We start from the raw sequence: 17947 nt of genomic DNA on the forward strand, positions 1-17947 counted from the left end.
GAGAAAAAAAAAACAGAATAAAAGTTGAGAAAGAAAATATATTCTTTTGTATTTATTTCCTATTATCTTCTTTATACTTGGAGTAAATATAGCTTTGCTAGGTACACACTTATTTCAGCCAGCCAAAAAGCTCTTAGATTAAACACACATGAAGCTAGTCAATAAATTAATAATTAAAGTTAAACAATGATGCTATAAACAAATTTAAAGACATTAAATAATTTCTGCTTTGTTACATGCACAGAAACTACAGTTTATTCAAGAAAAACACTGAGTTTTTATTTGAGAAGAAACAGATTAGGATCTTTTGGAACTAATTTTCTTCAACTACTGGGCAAAATCAATGTTTCCTGTTTCACTCCCTTCAAGTACTCTCAAATACACTGATTCGGAGGAAAACTGAGAGTACCTGGGAACTACAAAAACAGAAAAAAAAACAAAGTATAAATTTTTTAAAATAATATTACCAGATGACTGGTAGCCACTTTCAGAAGAGAACTGTCCAGCTGCAGCTGCCTGTATATCTTTTCTTCTTTTTAACAGGAATTTACCAGGGACACAGAGTATTCATTAACATCATATTCAGATCCATTTTTCAAGTCCTTAACTACCAAGAAGACTTTATAGAGAAGTTTAAAACATTTCTTGTTCCTTTAAAAAAATATAGAGTGTTGTTCTATAAAATTTACTATGGATTCACCTTGGTGGAAAAAATCTTCCCAAAATTGAACGATTTCCAATCAACTGCCTGTTATAGTATGCATCAACATAATAAAGCAGCCAATGAAATCATGGTTCAAAAAAGCTTTTATCACAGAATTTCAGACACCTGCTTTATTTCCCACTCTGAGTTAATTCCAGTAAGAACACAGAGGAAAGCATCTGTGTGTTTAAACTGAACTGCTCTCTACTTTATTATCAATCCTGTCATCACTCCTGGTTTCTCAACACAGAAATTACACAGAAAACTTTGAATGAGAACATCTAAGTACACCGGTGTGGCTAGAAATGGGCACAACAAAATATAAAACTTCCAATTCCATTTAGGTTTCTCAGAAAACACAGTAAACATGGGTCTCATATCTCTGCATTATGGTAGTTATTGCATGTTTTTCTAAGATAAAACTATTTTCTCATCAACTCCAACTAATATATTTACAGTTCCTCTGGAAAAAAAAAGACAATGGTGACAACCACAATAACATTTTAAGCACAAATATTCACTAACAATAAACTTAGGTATGAAACTTAGAGAGAAAGTGAATTTCTATTTTTTTATAAAGCCCTACTTTGAATATGGTTGTCATTTTCCTGTAGATGTTTTTCTTCCTTCATTAGTGCTTTTCCTGGAATCTTAACTGGGGAATGTCAGGTTGGGAGGGGGTGGGAAGAAATCTATTTTGGTTTGAGTTGTTTGGGTTTTTTTAAATCACAGTGCATACAAGGATTTTTTTTTTTTTTTGAATCGTGATTTATTTTTAAATCATACTTCTTCAATCATCAAAATAACAAATGCCCAAATGGCAAAGCCTAAGTTCTAGAGTTTACATGTGACAACGACATCTGCCTGCTGTCATTAATTACTCTAAATTTGACCAGGCATCAGCAGCAGCAGCATTCCTCTCACAGGAAGGTAACTCCCAGCACCAGAACTCGTCACCTGGCAAAAATATCACTGGCTGCCCTGCAAAATCTGAAGCAAATTCTTAAAAGACAACTTCAAGGCACCAGTACAGTTTGATACAAGTGCATCTACAGATTTTGAAACCCCAAATGGTCACAGCAGACTCTGTGCTGGACATTGCAACATCTCTCTTCCTCCAGCTAACTCAGCATTTCACCCTGGGCCTGGTGAACATGACAGAAACACCATCCTGCTCCCCCTCTCCAGCCAAAAACACCCTGACAGGTAACTGCAGAAACCCAAAGGTGTCTTCTGTTCTCAACATACAACCATGCCTTTGGGCTCCACATCAACACCTGTCTTCCCATCCCAAACGAAAGTTTCAGGACCTCCACGAGTACCAACATCATCAAAATATATTAAATAAACAAACAGAGAAACAAGCAGACAAGCAATCATCATTTTCTCTTGCACACTTGTCTTGATAAATGGCCTTGAGTTGGAAGTTATTTATTTATATTCAACCAGAATACTACACTAATAGTGCATATTTAGCTGCATATAGGTGACAAATCATGAAAATAGAAAATATTTTTATATTAGTATTTTAATTAATATTTTGAAATATTAAATATTTTTAATATTAAGAAAAAAATAATGTAATTTTTTTTAAAGAATAATCAGAAGAACACTATGGTTTATGGTTAAAACTGCTAAATTTAGCCAAATTACAATAGACAGATAGCTTGGCATCAGACTGAAGGGCATCTCTAGGGTAAATGTATTCCTACAGGTACATTCAGCAAACATACACATATAAAACAGTTACCAAAATTAAAGCCCTTTATTACTCAGATCTAAAAGATTAAAAATACCTACAAGCTTTAATAAAAAAAATTACCTAGGTACAGTGATCCTAAACTTCAATCATCAGGTAAACAGCTTATTTCTGTAACAGATTAATAAAATGCACAGAATCGTAACTAAATCTGAGGTTAAATTCAATCCCCTAAGTACACTGAAAAAAAGAAGACTAATTTGAACCCAATGGCTAAACTGACCCACTCACAAAATCTTCTCCAGTTTGATTCTCCAGGGAATGACAAAGACCCACTAAGAACCAGCGTGCTTCTCCAACCAGCCTAAAGGGGCTGGAAATGCTGCCGCTGTCTTCCTGAATGCAACTTTTTTAAAAATGATAGCTTTGAGCAGGAATTAAAAAGACATAAAGCCTACAAACTCCCTAAGGAATCAAGATGACACTAATGGGTTCTAGTCCAACAACAGCAGGGATAAGTGGAGGATACACTGGAGTGTTACACATCTCCTGTATGTCAGGCCAAGCCAGAAGGAAAGACTGGGGAAGAAACCAACCAAAACCAATCCCCTGGTGCGCTGGTTTTGTGTGCTCACTGTGTATCTTCATTGCCACTTTTGACATCACCTTCTCAATTTCTATCTGGACAAATTAAATATCCATTATGCTCAGAGTTCAGTTTGTATGTATTTGGGGAAGGAGGGCAGGAATTCAGAAGTGTGAACTATTTTCCTATCCTTAGTGAAATGTAAAGCAGAAGCATAAGGTGTAAAAGCTTACAGCCATATGTATTGTTGATAACACAATACCAAGTTATCCCAGATATGTATATAAAAATAAATCTGAGATACCACATCCTATTTATCCACTGTGAAGCAGAATAAAACCAGTCTTAAAAAGAAGAATCACTCGAGTGTAAATAAACCCTTAAGCTCAACCATCTAAAAAGAGGATTTCCTAGACTAAAAAAAATAACCTTCAATAAGCATTGACAAAGATGATTAACAGGCAGCAAGAGGAACATGAATGTGTTCTACAGAGTTTGCTGAGCTGTCATTCCAAGTAAAAACTCTCAGTTTTCTTCTACAGTCGGTTCTTTGTTGCACAACAGAAATAAAAATAGGTTCAGTGCTATTACACTTCAGGGTTCTCATGGAAGTTTATTATTTCTGCTAAGTGGCAATTTCTTCCCCTAAGTAACGTTCTTCTCTAAGAATATATTTAGCAGCCCGTATTGAATACAGAACATTTCCTTGCTATGAAGGAAAGACAAATGCGCTTTCAACAAGCCAGACTCTCGCTAGGCTGGGCATTCCCAGCTCAGTCCCAACCCCTCGTACGGCGCAGGTGTTCCTGGAGCGCACCTGAACGGGAGCGCGGCTCGGCGCCAGCGCAGCTAGAGCGCCAGGACGCTGTTTATGAAACAGAGCACCTTGCATCAGCCGGCGAGGCAGCGGCAGCTGATGACAGAGAAGGAAGTTGGCAAACGCCAGCGCCCAGGGCCGGGGCCGGCACGGCGCTGACCGCCGCCCGGAGCCCGCTCGCCCCCCGAGCGGCGCCGCCGCCCCGCGCGGCCCCGCTCAGCCGCTGCCTGCACCACGAACGGCGGCCCCGGCCCCGGCCCCGGCGCCCCGGGCTCTGCCCCGCTCCGGGCGGCCCCTCCCCGCGGCAGCCGCCGCGCCCCCCGGAGCTCCCGGCGGCCGGGCCGGGGCAGGGCGGCCGCCCCCGCGGGCCGGTCCCGCCGCCTACCTGAGCGCGGCCCTCGCGGGGCCCGGCACGGACGAGGGGCCGCGGCCGCAGCCGCCGGTGACGCCGTCACAAACAACCCGGCCCGCCCGGGCCGGCGCCTGCGCGCGGGGCGGCGCCCGCAGCACCCTGGCGAGCGTAGTCCGCGCCCCGCCGCGGCCCGGCCGCCGCAGCGCCCAGAGCGGCCCGGGCTCCGCAGCGCCCAGAGCGGCCCGGGCTCCGCAGCGCCCAGAGCGGCCCGGCCGCCGCAGCGCCCAGAGCGGCCCGGCCGCCGCAGCGCCCAGAGCGGCCCGGGCTCCGCAGCGCCCAGAGCGGCCCGGGCTCCGCAGCGCCCAGAGCGGCCCGGGCTCCGCAGCGCCCAGAGCGGCCCGGCCGCCGCAGCGCCCAGAGCGGCCCGGCCGCCGCAGCGCCCGCCGGCCCGCCCCGGGCACCGCCATGGCAACGCCGCGCCGCCGAGCTCGGGCCCGGCGGCCCCGCGGGCCGGGCGCCGCTTGTGCCGGGCGGAGGCTGCTCGGAGAGCGTTGTGCTGCGGTAGTCACGGGAGAGCCGGGCTCAGGGACAGCCAGCTCTGAGGAGTAACGCTTGTACTAAGGAAAAGGATAAACCACCACCACCCACACCTTTGCCCCCCAAAAAACCAACCAAATGAACAAAAAGCCCCACCAAAGAACACCCCAGAACATGCCACTTCCCCCCACCAAAAAAAAAAAACAACAAAACCCAAAGGTGGGTTTTCGTGGGTATGGATATGGACAACAAATCTTTGATTCTCCTAGCCTCAGGTGGAATAACTCTGATGAGGTAAGGCAGCTCTTAACTCCCACCCAGGTTCCTAGACCATATGTCATCAACAGGCACTGTACAAACAGAGCAGATCCAAAATCCCAGAGGTTTAGACCCCAGCAGTGCTCTGATACTGGAACAAAAAATAAATGGGAGATTGACAACAACAGGTCTCATTAGTAAAGGCAATGTCTGACTCAAGTTTCATCTAAGACAGCAACTTAAGTGTCAGCTTCGTGTGAAGAAACAAAGAAAAAAAACTTTCACTGGACCTCTGAAGAGCAGCAGGTTGTAACTGGCTTGCTCAGCAGCACTAAGGGAGGTACCTTGCTCAGAGAAGTTTTACAGCAGGCTCGTCAGTACAGCACCAGAGCACTTTCCTTAAACAGACCAAAAAGTATTTGTCATATGATAACTCACTCCCTACAGGGGAAAAAAATAAAAATAAAATAAAATAAAAATAAAATGCATATGAACAGGAGTGAGGAAGCACAGTCACTTGTACATTTCTCTAGGGCCCTATTTTTATATTCCTGTATCTTAGAAAAAAAGGTCAGAACTGAATCAAATCACCCACAGTCTCACTCTACTCTTACTCTCATACATATTTTCATTATCCATAGTACTTCTGCCACATATATTAAGATATTTTCTATGCTCAAGATTATCACTAATGCAGAATTTTACATCAATCTCAAATTTTTCTATCTTCCATAGTCATTATGCGTCAAATTACCACTGTCCACAGTTTACTAAATAAGACCAAAGTGTTGAGGTCCTCACTCTCCACCATGCATGTATTTCAATACAAATCTTGAGCAATATTTGCTGTGACCACAAAGAGTCAACAAATATTAAATGCTTTGCTCTGTTAGCTGAAGGGCTGACTAAGATGATCTTTCTCCCGTTGCCAGTGTCTCTCCTCCTTAGCCCTCACTTCCCCTCAGTAATTTTAAAAAGAAAAGAGCAGTATCTGTAAGTATAGCATCACAGACAACTGAGGCACTCCAACTGCTGCACTGCCCTCCTTCCAGCTGTTATAAAAAAAGTGTTTTCAGCCCCTTCCAGTGCAATGCAGCAGTTTTCTGTAGGAAAGCAGGGCCAGCAGCTTTCCTACCAGACATTTCTGACTCACCTCAGCGCTCCTCTCAAGGCTCTAAGTAAAACAGCTGGAAACAATGCCTGCCACCTTCTCCCTGATAAAACACTATAAAATTTGCACACTATAATATATATCTGCATGATAATTACTTTATTATAAAGACAGAAATCAGCCATAAATGGTATTCAGGAAAGAGACTGATGCAGAAAATTCAGAAATCTGCTAAAACTGCTACTGAAAGAAGTGTAGTTGAAATGGCCCCATTTAGGAAAGAACACTTAACAAAAAGCAACAACATCAAGTCCAGGGTTTCAGATTGTCAGAGTAATACACAATGCTAACAAAAAGCAAAAATACAACAACTTTGTATCAAAATTATATAAAATATATCTAATCATGTTTGTAATACTATACTTTCCAGTAATATATCCAATCTTTTACCAATTTTGTAAGTGTTCCAAGTGAAGCAGAAAAATGTCTAGGTAACACACACTGAAGAGAAATAAGATTCCTTCTGATGTCCTCAAAGGCATCAAAGTTTCTTTTTTATACTTTTTTAATTAAGAACTTTGCATTGTTCCTTGAATTAGATGTCGAATCTTCTCAGCGTCTTTTTCTAGAATTTTATTTCTAGGATCAATCTTGAGAGCTGCTTCATAATCCTGAAGGCCTAATATAGACACATTAATAAGAATACCAATCAATAATGCAAGAGCATCCTCTTTAGCAACTATCTGGAAATAAATACTCCCCAGTCATACGCATAAAATGTTCATCTTGAGGTTTGTCCTTAAGTAAGATGGCATAAGAATGACATTAGTTTAGCTTCCACCAGTAAATAAACTTATCTTTTATCTTATTTTACAAAACATTTTGGTGGAAACAAACATTCTACCACATAAATATTTTCAGGTTTTGAAACATGAAAATAGAGCCTCTTCATTCATGTACATATACACCTATATATGTGTGTGTGCATGAGCGGACTGTTCTAAAGTGTTCTGCAGAAGAGAGGAAATGATCCTGTGTGAAAATATGAACAAAAAGACATGAACTGTGAAAACCAGAGCTTGTGGGGGAAAAAACAGATCATGAGTACATGAAGTAAAATCTTGCCTACATCAGTCTTTTTTTATAAGGTTTCAAAGTGCAAATGAAGCTGAAAGGGAATAACCAAGTGATGCCTGTAGAAAAAGGTAAACAATGGCCAAAGCTTAGTACTTTAACACTGACATTTTAAATTTTCTTCAATTTCTATCACCACCTTTCACTTGTAAATTTGCTTTACAAAACTAATCTGAAACTCTTGAGGAACAGAATAGGGACACTATAAATTCAGTTATTTTCACACAAACCACATGTACTTGATGAATCATTTTACTCATTAATATGGGCTTCCTACCTCATTTTACAAAGATGTTACTAAGCACTTCAGAAGTATTTTAGAACTATTTCAGGTTATTTTAATATCTTCAATGGAAAAACTCCTTAAATTAGGCATGCAATCCATTTTCTCAAACTTGTAAAGGTTTTTTGAAGTATCCAGCAAATTTTAAAAAAATTAAAGAATGTGGTATAAAGGTTCATAACAAATAGACATAGATTATACAGACCTCCTTCAAAATCACTTTTGAAAACATAAAGGTGTGAGCAGCCTCACTGAGCTAAACAGAGTTACTTGCATGTCACTATAAATTCCTGTGCATGCTTTCATAAAACCAAGGCCTCACCTTCAGTGTATAATTCCAGCTGACAAAACGCCGTTCCACGTCTCACGTGGGCTTTCACTCGAGCGTTCTCATTATCAGGAACAGGGGGTGTCAACAGTTCCAGTGCCTTTACAAATGAGAACACCCAAAGTATTCATAAGTAAATTTTCCATAATTTGTGGCTTTTTTTAAATTTATGAACACTTCTCTCACCTAATTACTATTATTATACAGTCACATAATAACTATTCAAACAAATAGAAAATAGCTATTCAAATTTAACTATAAATGGCTTGTGACTCTAGTCATTAGGATTTGTATCCATCACCCCAGTTTGCCAACTACAGATACATTGCCATGGCTAAAAACTGACAAATACCATGTTAAATGTTTATTGCAATTAAATAATGTGTTCTGTTTTCATACATCATATGACCTATCATGCTATCAAAAGAAAAAACAAAAGGTAGCACTAAAAAAGCACATGTGTTTTAGTAGCAGTTAGTAGGAAAAAAACAAGACCAAAACCCCCCAAGTTTCAAGACTCAAGGACTCATTAGTTCAAAAAATAATGATTTTTGGAAAACTTTTCCCACATATTTCAGGTGCCATTTGAGATCATTCCTCTTGTTGCACAAATAACACTGCTAAAATATCAGGACAATACAGCCCTTCTTTAATAATGTTTGGTTTGTTGGAAGTTTTTTAAGGCATCCTGCTGATCACCACCACTTTTTTTTTCCTTCCAACAAAATTAAGCACACCACAACATAACAGATTTTGTATGAGTATACTTTGGTTTTGTTTTTCTCTGCTCCAAGTTGTGGGTTTTTTCAAGTGTACGTATCGCTACAGTATTTTAATCTGTAAAGAAACATACTGGCCAATATATGGCAATATGTCACAAATGTGTGGAAGCCTGGTTTAGGTTTATTTTATTGTTGTTTTGTTTTAAATTTCTGAAAGTTCATTAATCACTATCAAATTTTAATACTTTACCATGGCTTCATTATATCAATTTTGAATTTTAAAACTTTGAATTGCACCAATATGTATTTACAGATCTGCTTAAAACAAAATCATCACAGTAACAAATCACATTAAAGCAAAAGATGACAGCCTGAGCTCCTGAGTTTTTATACCTTGGAGGAATCTTCAATAGCTTTGTGCAAATTTCTCAGTTTAAGGTGGCAAGCAGCACGGTTCAGGTACAGCAGGGGAAGTTTATTGTTCAGCCTCACTGCAAGGTTATAGGCATTTACAGCCCCAAGGCAGTCTCCCATTGCAAACATTTTGCTGAGTATTATAAAAGTGAAAGATGCACTTTAAAGAAGGCATAAATACAAAATAACCACCTACTTATTAACTCACTTTCAAAAATTTGAGGTTTTAGCATCTTTTCCTTTGAAATGCCCCTTTACAGCATTTTCTGAGAACAACATAGCTGAAGCTCAGTGCACCTTGCTGCTGACAATACAGCTTAGAGATACACGACACAAATAGTCACTGCTTACAAGCAATGAAGGATTGTAAGAGTGGACACATTTATGTAGACACAGGATTAATTTTGAAAGCTTTGTATATCTGATTATGATTGCCTAATAAAAGCTTTCTGTATAACACAGCTATGTAAATAAACCAATATTCGTATAAAGTCCCTAAAATTTATTTTACACAGATGTCTAATGTCTCACTAAAAAAGTACAAATGAAATGAGATCCACTTAGGTATAATTGTGCACTGCCTCAACTTTCTTCAAAGAAGAATATACATAATGTGTTTACAATGACTTTGTTCATCAGGAACTTTAACAATTGCATCTCATGATTTATCACATTCTAACCCCATAAGCAGTCAATAAAATCTCAAGTATGACTACCATGACTACTCTAGACATTCACCAACTATGTCTAGAATAAAGAGAATATACCAAAACTAAACAGTAGACAAACACCATAAAACTAATTCATTTTTAATACATCTTCAAGTGGAATGTAACTTACTTTCCTTTGTCCTTTAACCAATCTGGATTCTTCTCCTCTTCTTTTAAATCTTCCAGCTCAGATAAATCAGAATTCATTATTCTTCGAGCTTCTGCTTGTTTATGTAGCCACTGTAAATACAAAATGTGTCAGTATTATATCTGAAGCAAAAATTCAAATCCAAAAAAGGATTTTATTTTTATCTCTTCACTCATACTTATCAAAAGAATTCTATTTACCACATATTTCAGACACAGGAAAATATTTGATAATGTCCAGTATGAAAAACTTCCAAGTTTCCCCAAATATTTTATTACCATGAGAAGTCAGGTTACCACATTCCTAATACATTTTTGTTTACTTGTCTGTTTTGATCTTTCAGAATTACTTTTTGTTCATTGAGTCAAACTCAAAAGAGCTGTGAGCTTCTTTTAAGACAGAACTGAAAGAATCTTAAATATAAGAGTTAGGGCACTTCAAATTTTGTACTTCAAGGAATTAAATTAATATTGCTGTCTTTTCTCCCCCTCCCAAAAAAGGAACATATTATTTATTAATCTGCACAACCACATGGAGAAAATAATTTTTATATAAAATTGTTTCTTTATATATTAATTTAAATAAGACTGCCTTCCTTGGAAGATAAGGATATTGCACAGGTAACATTCCTTGGCACAGACACTATTTTTGTATTGACTGAATACACAATAATTAATTCCCCACCTTACCTCCTCCTCTTCTGCAACACAAGATTCTCGCAGAGCTGTGGGAAAAACTCGTGGTGTAAAGTTGACTTTAATTGTAGCAGCAACTCGGGGAGCTGGTAACTGTTCTTCCTTTAAATTCTGTGAAAATATACTACAGGAGCCATGACCTATTAAAAGAGAGCACTGGAAATGAAAAATGAAGAGATTTTTCTGTTTTTCTACCAAAGTCCAAAGTACACCTGACTCAGAAATGTGGCACATTAGAATTAAACCTCTAGTTGCTTGAGAAAAGTTTAGACTTGTTCTTCTGAAGGAAAGGTTCAAACAACTTTTCTTCCTAATGTAGCAAGTAAATAAGTGGAATTATACAGCATCTGTCACAAATGAACTTAAACTCCTCTAACACCTCTCTCTTTGTTGTTTGTATGATGCTTTGGCAGGGCAACAATAAGAGCTAAAACTAACCTATCAAATCAAGCAAACAATTAAATGTCTTCTGCTGGTTTAGTTCCCTGAATTGGCTCTCCATGGAGCCAAGACACAAGACAGAGAGCACAAAAGGAGATTGAATATTTCTATGAAATCCAGCAGTTCGGTAACTTTGGGTAACAGAAACCCCACCCCCAGGAAGTCTGCATTACACTGCCAGAAAGGCTTTCTGATTTACTTTCCTAAAGCTTAGAACAAAACACACCCTTGTATTTCCAAAGACTTCAGCAAGAGCTAAGAACTCATGTGCTTTAGCTCAATAAATTGCCTGAAAATAACAATTTAAAAATAACTGCGAGCTAATAGAACTGGTGGAGACAATGATAAGTAATGAATTAGAAACATCTGGGAATAAAGTTATACCCACACTTAAAAGAATTACAAAGTACAATTCAATTATACAACCTCTTGTGGATTTGAGTCTTGTCTTAGAACTTCCTTCATTAGGAATCTGAGTTTTGTTCATTTTTTCATTTTCTCTCTCTTCTAATGGCTCTATTTCTTGATGTAATTCCTCCTTTTTTTGTATGCTCTTGTATTTATCACCATCTTTTTGTTGGTTTTTCCATAACTCTAACTCTTTAGCAACCTTCTGCCGCTCCTTTTCTTTTAGAGCTTCAATTCTTTTTCTTCCTTCTTCCTCTAGCTATTTGAACAAAAAAAACCCTATGAGATACAAAATATCTGATAATACTGACTTGACTAAGTTAAAGTTACCATTATTTTCCCACTTCCATATCCCAAGCATAATGTAACCAATAATGTGACCAGACAAGCAGAGTTAATTAAGATGCTTGAAAATGACTGTGAGAGTAAAGATTTCTGAATAGCTTTTAGAGGTGTCATCTTTAAACTATTTCACTAACAACCCTAAGTACAATTCAGATATATTCAGAAATAAGTTTTACTTTTAAACAGTGAAAATCCTCGCCATGTTCCAGTGTAGATCTCTGGAAAATACAGAAATGTAAAATATATGTGATGATCTGAATACACTGTTTCTTATTTCTCCTCTTCTCTTTGAGATTGTTACATATTTAGAAGAGGTACAACGTTGTTACAAAGAAAGTCACTAACTGTAGATCTTTTTGGTCCATATTGCATATGCAATCTTAAAATTTCATTGCATGCTCCAAAAAAAATCCTTTGAACACAACTGAAGGGACCAGACTTTTTATATACATAAAATTTTTAAGAACATATCTTAAAATATACATAAAAAGCAGAATAACAAAGACAAAAACACACAAAAGACAAAAAAAAAGCAAGTCTGATATAAAATACAATGAAGAATAAGTGAGAATTTTTAAAATCAGTATTTTCACAGTGCTAAAGAGGACTAAACACATGGAAAGGCCACAAAAGTCTACAGTTTTGCCACATGACTGTACTCTCCTTTGAACAGACAAAAATCTGAGATTGTCACCAAAAGCTTTCATTAGTATTACTCACAGAAAATGGCAACTTGTAAGCACTTTGTCCGTAACATTTTCATATTTGGTAATAAATAGGTTTTAAGTGCAAAGAAATAACAAGGTTCACCACCGCTATTAAAAAAATTTTGAACTTTTCATATTTTTAATGTACATTTAAGAAAGCATCTGCCAGATTAGTTGGTAGCTGTTTACAGGTATGTCTTGCAGAGCTCCTTCTAAACCTACCTTCATCGTGGCCTCCAAAGCATATTTTTTGTGTTCCTGTTTTGTAATTTTTTTTGCTTCTGTCTCCTCTTTTGCCTTTTCTTGGGCTTTTAGAACAGCATTCTCTCTCAGATATTGTAGTTTCTCCTTGTCAGCTTAAAAAAATAAACTATCTTGGTCATTTAGGCCTGGTGTTCTATTGGTACATAACATGTTAATGAAAACATGATTTCTTCTGCTACTTTGGCAAAATACAACATGATTACAACTTGACAAACCAGTGTCTACCAAGCCTATCTCTAAAAGAGAAACATTAAGATTTGCTTAAACACAAAATGTAAGTTTTACAAGAAGTATTATTTCACACACATTAGAACTAGTAGATATTCTTCATTCTCACATACTTTCTATTTTTAATAATGAGCAAGGTTGAACTGAGCAGATATCTACCAGCAGAAGTTTCACAGTATGGTTTCCTTACACGCAATCTACTTTGCAGAGTACAAAACTTACCATTGGCTAGAGTGAGGGAATCCCACAAGGCCGGTTCTTTTTTATACAAAGTGAAGAAAATGTTTCCATTTCCAATCTTTGCTGTGCTGTTTGTGTCATCAATAGGAGCATATAAAACGGCTTCAAATAAAAAAGGAGGGATGCTTACCTACAAAAGTATAATTTGCACTAATATTAACTATTTTAAATTAACTCTCAGGTATTCAAAACAGAGCACAAGCACACAGTAAACCTCAAAAACCAATACTACTGACAGAACTCATTTCCTTTGTATCCACTGTGGAGGTTTGTAGAAGCCCAGAGAAGGTGCTTCCTTCCCGTTAAGGGTGGGTCATCACAAGGTTATATATTTCATTAATGAGATTGAAAAAGTCGGTTCTTCAGCACTGCAATAGAAGCCGTAGATTTCAAATTTAGGATTATTCACAGTACAGGCAAATGCATAAATTTAGTCCATTTATGAGAGTAAAGGCAGCTGGCACCTGTTGAGTGGCAAGAGCATTAACAGGGAATGAGCAGTGGTAAAGCCATTATCTGCCGCAGGACGGGCGTTTAACAGCCTGAGCACACAGAGGGAGATGATAAACCATGAAGGGCTCTGAACTTGAAGAGTCGCCATGGTGCACGGCGCGCGTGCTTTGAGCAGGGTTACGGAGGAGCCCCGCGGCCGTGCGCGGCAGCAGGCCCGTGAGCCGAGCGGCCCCACCTTCAGGTACTGCTCGCTGCAGAAGATGCTGGCGGGGGTGGCCCGGCCGCCGCGCAAGGGCACCGAGAGGTACACGGCGGTGAGGGTCTGGCGCCAGCTGTGCTCCCGCAGCCACACCGGCATCGCCGCGGCCGGGGCAGCTCCCGGGCGCTCCCGGCCTCGGCCCCGCGGCGCACGCCGGGAGCTGTAGTCCCGAGGGGCCCGAGGGCCGCGGGCACGGCTCCGCAGAGCAGGAAGGAACGCAGCCCGTGTCATCCACGTACATTTCTAGAAAGAGACAAACTCGTGATAGTGTAGAATTTCTGACAAAAACTATCAAACGATAGTTTTTATCAAAAAACCATCTGGTCCAGCCTCCCTGTTCAAGTAGGGTCATCCCAAAGCACATAGCCCAGGATCGTGTCCAGCTAGTTCTGGAATATCTCCAGAGAGGAAGACTCCACAGCCTCTCTGGGCAGCCTGTACCCACAGAGAAGTTCTTCCTCAGCTGAGGTAGAACTTCCTGAGCATCACTTTCTGCCTGTTGCCTCTTGTTCTATTCCTCAGAACCACTGAGAAGAGCCTGGCTCCATCCTCTAGCACCTCCCTTCAGACATTTACACGCATTGCTGAGGTCCCCTCCCAGCCACCTCTCCTTGAGGCTAAACAAGCCCAGCTCCCTCAGCCTGTCCTTGCAAGAGATTCTCCAGACCCTCGAGTGAACCTCGGTAGCTCTGTGCTGGACCTGCTCCAGGATCTCCATGTCTCCAGAACGGAGGGGCCCAGAACTGCACACAATACTCCAAGTGTGGCCTCACCATGGCTCAGCGGAGGGCAGGATCACCTTCCTTGACCTACTCTGGCAATGCTGGCACTGAAACTTCCACATGTCCCCTAAAAATAACTGGGCCATACAGGCAGCCCCATGCTATGGCTGAGCAATATTGTCTGCTGCACTGTCTCTGCCAAAAATTCAGGAGGTAATTTGCACATTACCACTCCAGGTTTCTCAAACAAACTGTAACTCTGTATCTGCCAAAATAAAGTCTAGTGTATAGAAAGCAACTGCTTCTGGAGAATATGGCCTGAAAGATGAGCCAAACACAGCTGGATAAAAATTCAGGTATGTTTAAGATCCTCAAAAGTATACAATTACCTAGAACTATTAGGAAAAATCCAGAAACAAAAAGTCTAGTTTTCCTTCTTGCTTTTAAAATGAGACCAAGAATAATGGAGTTTAATGGCTCACATTAGCTAGTATTTCTAATGTGTATCACTGAAGATTTAATTTCTATGTTAAGATTTCTTTTTTATGTTCTATTACATGTATTACACAGCAATATTCAAACAGTAGAGGTTACTTTTAAGTACTGTTCATATATAAAAGTAGGTATTGCAGAGATTTATAACTTTTTTAGAGCAAGAAATCCATTACAACTCATATGATTTCTGGGTTATTCTCCACCCTCATTCACCCACATCAATATCATCTGGAAGAATTCTTGCATAGACTAGAATCCAAGAATTGAATTAAATTCCTCTTTCCAAGAACATTCAAAGTACATAGCAGCAGCAGCAGCTAGAATGATTATAATGTAGTAACTCAAAATCTCCTACCACTCCAGCCGTAGTCATCCAGAAAGTCAGAGGCTTTGAGTGCAGGTCTTCTCTCTTGGTCACTCAGGTGTCATTTTTACTTTAATCACAGAGAATATACTGAAATTAAGCAGCTTATTACTTATTCCTGCTAGAAGAACTATATTATGCATACATGCTTTACAAGACAGTTATGGTTACCAGTATTCAGTCTTCTCAAATTACACAAAAGAGCTCTAATACACCAACCAAAATGTCTATTTACTTAAAACCTAGATCTGCAATGCAAAGCTTGTAGGAGATACAGTAAATATCACTAACATGTTTTTATGTCAAAGTAGCAGATTTAGCTGCTAAAGGACAGAAAAGGGATTCAGCAAGGTCTTGGATCAGCCTTAAAGGTTTTGAATTGTTGTGTATGTGCAGAACCACCACCTCTGTCCTTCCCACTCCACAGCCTTACCTGGACAAGCTGCTGTGCTCTCACTGTGACACACTTGAAAAATAAACAAGAGACACCCATGCAGCATGGTTCTTCTGCTGGCATTAGTTTTATCAGTCAAAAAGTCTGCAGTGGAAAGTGCAGTGAAAGAAGATACATTTTTCCATTGAAAATCCGATTCCTATGCTATGAAGGATGCAGATTTATGTTCCAGACAAACCTTAACAACACTATTAATATTCTGCACCTTCCAGCTGTCTATACATCTTTCCTGGGGTTATTTCACTTCTAATGGCTTCAGAAGTTTTAATATATGGGAGAAAAAATCCTTTAGATACTTGACATTTTCTTACCTTTAATTATTAACCTTTTTTCTCACATCCTTTCTAAATTCTCTCTCATTTCTCTCATCCCTCCATATTTTTAACAAAAAGCAGAAACATTTTATGAGACTCTGTTTATTCCAACAAACTGTTTTGCATATGTAGCTTGGGACCTGTATCAGTTACTTTTAAAAATGATTGGTAAAGCAGTGATTTGGTATGTGCTAGTTCTGGCATTTTAACTAACGGGAAGAGCTTAGTAATAATCTTATAAACTGGAATAAATAATTCTTTGTATAATCACTTTCCAAGTGCAGAAAGTTATTTAAAAAAATCTATTTGGACAAATGGTGCTTGAGTATCCCTTCCCATCCTGTGAGGAAAGAAATGGGGCTGAAGGCACAAGCCCTTTTCCCATCTGCCTTGAAGTCACTGCAGATGAACACCTTTACAGAACAGTGGAGCTCTCCAAGAGAGGCAGGAGCTGTATTTTCTGATCCATATGACCTCATGCTGCTTCTTGCAGGATCACACCTAATCCAAATGTGTTCTCACAGGCAGAATATGAGAAGTATCCATCTAGGCATTACATCATCTTCAGAAAGTCCACAGGCAAGTTCCCCACAAAAATTATCTTTATTTTAAAAGAAATTGAAACTAGACAACAGAAAGCAACAAAGTTACATACAGTGCTGGACAAAGCCTACCATATACATTTTCCAAGAACACTTGAATCAGATTCTGATATATGTTCTTCTAAAAGGTAAAAATATCACGTCATTATTAACAGAAAAAAAAAACCCCTAAATGTCAACAATCTTAATCAGCTTATATTTTGCATTGTTTGGATGGCAGTAGATTGGTAACTTGCCTTTTTCTACTCACTTTTAACTCTAAAAGGAGAAGGTGGACAAAAAATTCCAAGTCAGAAGGCCCTAAAGACTACAGCACCTGCTCTAAAGGCCACAAACACAAGCTTGGAGGAAAGACCAAGTTTTAAATAAAAATTAATTTTGTATTATTTCACATTTCAAAAAAAAAATCTATAAAGAAAGAAAAACAAAAATAAAAAATAATATATTAAGAGCTTGCCCTCCTTAAATGATAAGGAAGCTCAGATTTAGACCATTCTGTAGAGGAAAAGATGAGTGTCTAGGAACAGACAACTCTCATAACTCCAATCCCAAAATGTCCCCAGTACAGCAATTCCTGAAATACAGTGCACAAATCTCCAAGGAAAAAGGTGGGGTTGGATCAAAAAATTATTTCGAGACAGTTTCTTTGAACATGAAAAGGAAAATTATGTATGGTAAACAATGCAGAAATAGTTATTCCCCATGGTGCTGGGATAAGCCATTTCTAAACCAGGAGACAAAGGGTGACACTGAAAACTTCAAGCTAGAGGCAGCACCTCTGAGGGCCTGAACACCACTCAGTACTAATTACCCCAGAACTGATGACACACAGCACTAGGCCACTAAAGGAACCTTTCTTTTCTTCTCTATAAAGCAGAATTTATCACTTCCACATAAAGAAGTAAATGTGCATAACTCAAGATGTAGTGTAGGATAGTTATATTGCCTTAAAGAGTTCTGCTAAGTACACTTAGTTTCCAATTTTAGAGAAGAGTCTATGCCAATATAGAAAGCTTCTGCCAAAACTTAGCAACTGCAGAATAACTTTAAAATATATCCAGTTCTACATCTTCCTGCATATTATCTAATCACATCCAATAGACAAAAAAAACATGCCTTCTAAACAAACAAAAAAATTATATGTTTTGTAAAGC

The 17947-nt window shown here is 39.1% G+C and overlaps 2 protein-coding genes across 5 annotated transcripts in view; both read right to left on the minus strand.

The window, feature by feature from the left end:
- Positions 1-4250, minus strand: part of CCPG1 (cell cycle progression 1) — a 25672-nt gene extending 21422 nt beyond the window's left edge. For all 3 annotated transcript variants that reach the window (XM_068204012.1, XM_068204011.1, XM_068204009.1), the window contains exon 1: positions 4191-4250. The gene's annotated coding sequence lies outside the window, so the exon portion shown is untranslated. The remainder of the gene's footprint in view (positions 1-4190) is intronic.
- DNAAF4 (dynein axonemal assembly factor 4) overlaps positions 1-13974 on the minus strand; it is an 18173-nt gene extending 4199 nt beyond the window's left edge. The window contains exons 1-9 of one of the 2 annotated variants that reach the window (XM_068204015.1): positions 13819-13974; positions 13113-13260; positions 12621-12754; positions 11365-11605; positions 10492-10637; positions 9785-9894; positions 8924-9077; positions 7803-7908; positions 6202-6742 (exon numbers count right to left, since the gene is read on the minus strand). In XM_068204015.1, the coding sequence (XP_068060116.1) occupies positions 6633-6742; positions 7803-7908; positions 8924-9077; positions 9785-9894; positions 10492-10637; positions 11365-11605; positions 12621-12754; positions 13113-13260; positions 13819-13941 (1272 nt within the window). In that variant the 5' untranslated portion in view covers positions 13942-13974 and the 3' untranslated portion in view covers positions 6202-6632. Of the gene's footprint in view, positions 1-6201; positions 6743-7802; positions 7909-8923; positions 9078-9784; positions 9895-10491; positions 10638-11364; positions 11606-12620; positions 12755-13112; positions 13261-13818 lie in introns of those variants that run through there. The other variant, XR_011003815.1, reaches the window with a different exon arrangement.
- Positions 13975-17947: the final 3973 nt, after the last annotated feature.

The sequence above is a fragment of the Anomalospiza imberbis genome, chromosome 13, assembly GCF_031753505.1.
Source record: "Anomalospiza imberbis isolate Cuckoo-Finch-1a 21T00152 chromosome 13, ASM3175350v1, whole genome shotgun sequence".
In the NCBI taxonomy this organism is placed as follows: domain Eukaryota; kingdom Metazoa; phylum Chordata; class Aves; order Passeriformes; family Viduidae; genus Anomalospiza; species Anomalospiza imberbis.